We start from the raw sequence: 4,075 nt of genomic DNA, 5'->3' as shown, positions 1-4,075 counted from the left end.
TAGTTGGCCGGCGGGGGTCAGTAGTTGGCCGGAGGGGGTCAGAAGTTGGCCGCAGGGGGTCAGAACGTTGGCCGCAGGGGGTCAGAACGTTGGCCGCAGGGGGTCAGAACTTGCCCGCAGGGGATCAGAACTTGCCTGCAGGGGATCAGAACTTTCCTGGAGGCTGTAAGAACGTACCCGCAGGGGGTCAGAACTTTCCCGGAGGGGGTCAGAGGTTTCCCGGAGGGGGGCAGAGGTTTCCCAGAGGGGGTCAGAACTTGCCCGGAGGGGGTCAGAACTTGCCCGGAGGGGGTCAGAGGTTTCCCGGAGGGGGTCAGAACTTGCCCGGAGGGGGTCAGAGGTTTCCCAGAGGGGGTCAGAACTTGCCCGGAGGGGGTCAGAACTTGCCCGGAGGGGGTCAGAACTTGCCCGGAGGGGGTCAGAACTTGCCCGGAGGGGGTCAGAGGTTTCCCGGAGGGGTCAGAACTTGCCCGGAGGGGGTCAGAGGTTTCCCGGAGGGGGTCAGAACTTGCCCGGAGGGGGTCAGAACTTGCCCGGTGGGGGTCAGAGGTTTCCCGGAGGGGTCGGAACTTGCCTGTAAATGAGCTTTGAAGCTGAACCCCAGCCCGTGAGGAGCCGAATTAACAATGTACTACACGCTGGACCTTTCTTGTCCCCCAATCGGGTCCCTCCGGCCTCCTGTTTCTTCCGGGCTGTGCTGCTGTGGAGACGTAAGCTCCTTGGTCGCATTCCCTCCTCCTATTGGTTTACAAAAGACCTGATGACGTCATGTCGTGGGAGGGGGACAGTCACCCCCTGTTCCCGCCCACAGCTCTGAGCTCCGCCTGCGTTCCCGCCCACCACATCAGTGCCGTCCCATTGAATCATGTAGTTCCCATTTGCTCCCTATGACTGACGAGTGCAGCTCTCCCCGACCGACCAATCAGAGATCCAGATGTATGTGCTCAGTAACGTGATATCTGGTTGCTGTGGGTTACCAGAATCCGCCCCGTCATTGATAATCCGCTGCACCCGTCGTGGGATCTCTTCCATCATGATTTCTATCATCCGCGTGTCTCGTCGCACTTTCCCAGGGGGGGGCGGGGTCGTCGCTCCGGCTGCACATTTCGGGTGACGCGAATCTCCATTTATAGAGGATAAAGTTATTTTTTTTGTGAGGGATAAAAATTTACAATAAAGCTTTATTTTCCTACAATTACCAAAGAATGTTGTGGCTCCTCCCACTTGCCGTTCTTTGACAGCAGCGTGCTGCAGAGCGTGGCGCACCCTGGGATTCTCAGCAGTGCGTCCCCGGTAAAGAGGTGTCACCAGTTTTGGCTTCTAGGTTTAAAACTGAAGTGATTTGTTGCCGTTTTCTTCTAGAAGTGGATAATCCCTTTAAGGAAGTGATTTCTTCAGTAATAATGATGATGATGATTCAGGTTTGTACTCTGTGAGGTCATTCTAGCCTGTCCCTCGGGGGCGGTCCTGCAGATTATTGACAGAGCAACGCCGCCCTTCCTGACATGAACACAACAAAATAAAACAAATAATTTCTTTTCAAATGTTTTCGTGTTTTCTTTTCCTTTTATTGTAAAACATTCTCAGAGCGGCTTTATACTTTGATGGCGAGACGTTACCGGGCGCAAGAGAAGACCGGGGACGTAAAAGATTGTCAGTTCTGTTGGAGAATTAGCGCGGGAGTGGAGGAGCGCCTTAACAATTCGTCGTATCTTTGGGAGGAAAGAAGGAAAAGTTAAAGGAAAGGGGATCGTGTTGGTTTTGGAACGTGCGTTGTGCGTTGTGCGTCTTCCCGTGTCACACTTCTATTTGGGTTAAGTAAATATTTGCTGACGCTCCGCGCCTCGGCCTCCTTTATATCCTGGAAACAAATACATAGTTACCATCCACATGAATCTGATAAAATCCCTGCGAGGAAACACGGCGCATTCAATAGTTACAATGCGTCCAAAGTCCAAACGGTTCCGGTTCTGTGTGGAGCCGGGAAAGGTTTGACATTCTGCCATCCACAGACGTTCCAACTTGTTCTCCAAATCCCCAAAATCTGCAACTTTCATGAAAATTTTCCATCTTGATTGTGCCATAAAGATTCTTGTTCGGACACTTCCTGTTATAGGGTGACAACACTACGGGATCTATTTATAAACAACTCAGAGAGCCGTTCGCCCTGCAGATCTCTGTGAACGTTCATTCTGTGGAAGTGGAGGCAAAGTGAACGTTCTTAGGAGGTTTTCTCTTCAGGTCTAATGCGATGTAATACTGAGCTGTGACCACTAGATGGAGCTGCAGCACTTAGGAAATACATTCTACCTTCATGTGCTCCTCAGCTCCATCTAGTGGCCATATTGCAGTGTTACATTACTTTTGACCTTCGGTTATATATTTAATTTATACTAAAAATCAAAATGTCAGACTCTGAATTGTAAAAGCAAACTCAGCTGGTTATAGCTCTTTTCAGGGTTGAGGTTGGCGACGTGTCTTTTCGGGGTTGCGGTTGGCAACGGGTCTTTCCGGGGTTGCGGTTGGCGACGGGTCTATTCAGGGTTGCTGTTGGCGACGGGTCTTTTCGGGGTTGTTTTTTAGCGGATCAGATTTGATGTGACGGAGCAGAAAGGAGGTGACAGCGGCCGATGTTTCAATGTCTGAGCACAAGGTGGCGCCGTTGCTCTTTGTATTAAAGTAGAACTCCGGATAAACCTTATTACACAGTGTTAGGCCCGGTTCACACCTGGGCGTGTTACAACGCTCAACATGTGAAAACCAATGATTGCCTATGGGCGCGGCTCCCACCTGGGCGTGTTACCGTGCGTAGGAACGCGCTCCAATACGCCCAAAGTAGTAGACGAGCTTCTTTGGGGCGTATTTGCCGCGCGTATCCATTCGGATTCAGCCAGGTAGCCCTCGGAAACGCGCGTTTTTTTAACTGCGTATCGCGGTAAAAACCGCGCGACAAACGCGCGTATTCGATACGCATAGGTGTGAACCCAGCCGAATGGGTCAGACGTGCTGCCCTACGAATAGCAAAAGGGGAACGAGAGCGCTCAAAGTGGACCTGTCAGTAACTTAACATGAATACATTCTCAGTATACAACGACGTCGACACCTCGGTCCAGGAAGTAGATGGTGACCCCGGGCGATGTCTGAACAAAGATGGCGCCGTCCTCACGGAGAGAAAAGCAGATGTCAGGGGGGAGTCGTGTGATCTCATACATACCTGGAAGCTGATGACAGGTCCACTTTGACGTGACAGAAGTCTGTGACCGGGCGACAGAGGAAGGTGGAACTGCCGCGGAAACCTCTTTGGGAAATCAGCGGCGGTTACGAAAACATTATCCGGCCGCGCTGAGTGTCGACGTTCCGCCAGATGCGCGATCCGCCGCTGTCACGCGCCACCACTCCTCTGACGCCGATCCCAAGCCAAAGGGGGAACAGCTGAGGGGTCAGCCTCCGGCGCTCCTGGCACGGCGAGGGATGCAGAGCGCCAGGACGGGCAATCTGAGGCAGCTATGGAGGAACTACAACTCCCAGCAGGGACATTCACCGATCATTCACTGCAGGGGAATATTCCAGGTGCGTGTGATTCACCAGCAGTGAATGTTTGGTATAGGTCACATTCACAGCTTCATAGATATTCCCCCATTTCCTGCGCGTTATAAATCGTCATTTGTGGAATAAAATCCCCCTGCCGATCTCCCGCAGCCCCTTTGCTGCCACTTCCTGTCTACATGCACTATCCTCCCCCTCCGATTATTGTGTAAATGAGCAATTGCACTTTACGAATTGGCCGAACCGACGGGGACAATGTGAGGAAACGCTTCATTAATCGGCCGCTGGATCTGATTGTGGGGGGCGGAGAGGGCGGTTCTTTGAAAGCCGGGCTCAGGGTGGCGCAGACCCCTGGGGGCGGGGGGAGGGGGACAGGCCGAGTTGTATGATGTCACCCTGGATGAGGTTAGAGGGTGGCGCGTCCGCGTCACCGGCCCGTCTTTGCGATTTTGCGAAAGGGCGACGATTTACCGCCAAAGGTGTCAAGACGCGCATAAACACTCAAGTGGCACATTTGCGCGATCACCTC

The 4,075-nt window shown here is 52.8% G+C and overlaps 2 protein-coding genes across 2 annotated transcripts in view; both read left to right on the top strand.

Moving 5' to 3' along the window:
* The window catches only part of MUL1 (mitochondrial E3 ubiquitin protein ligase 1), a 6,949-nt gene extending 6,365 nt beyond the window's left edge, over positions 1–584 (top strand). The window contains exon 6 of the mRNA XM_018574451.1: positions 78–584. Coding sequence (XP_018429953.1) covers positions 78–584 — 507 coding nt within the window. The remainder of the gene's footprint in view (positions 1–77) is intronic.
* The window catches only part of LOC108802597 (calcium/calmodulin-dependent protein kinase II inhibitor 1-like), a 15,855-nt gene that overhangs the window by 2,899 nt on the left and 8,881 nt on the right, over positions 1–4,075 (top strand). The gene's annotated exons all lie outside the window — the stretch shown is intronic.

Source organism: Nanorana parkeri, unplaced genomic scaffold (assembly GCF_000935625.1).
Source record: "Nanorana parkeri isolate BGI_ZX_2015 unplaced genomic scaffold, ASM93562v1 scaffold2975, whole genome shotgun sequence".
Classification (NCBI taxonomy): domain Eukaryota; kingdom Metazoa; phylum Chordata; class Amphibia; order Anura; family Dicroglossidae; genus Nanorana; species Nanorana parkeri.
Note: the sequence above shows the minus strand (reverse complement) of the source record. Positions and strands in the feature narration are given on the sequence as shown.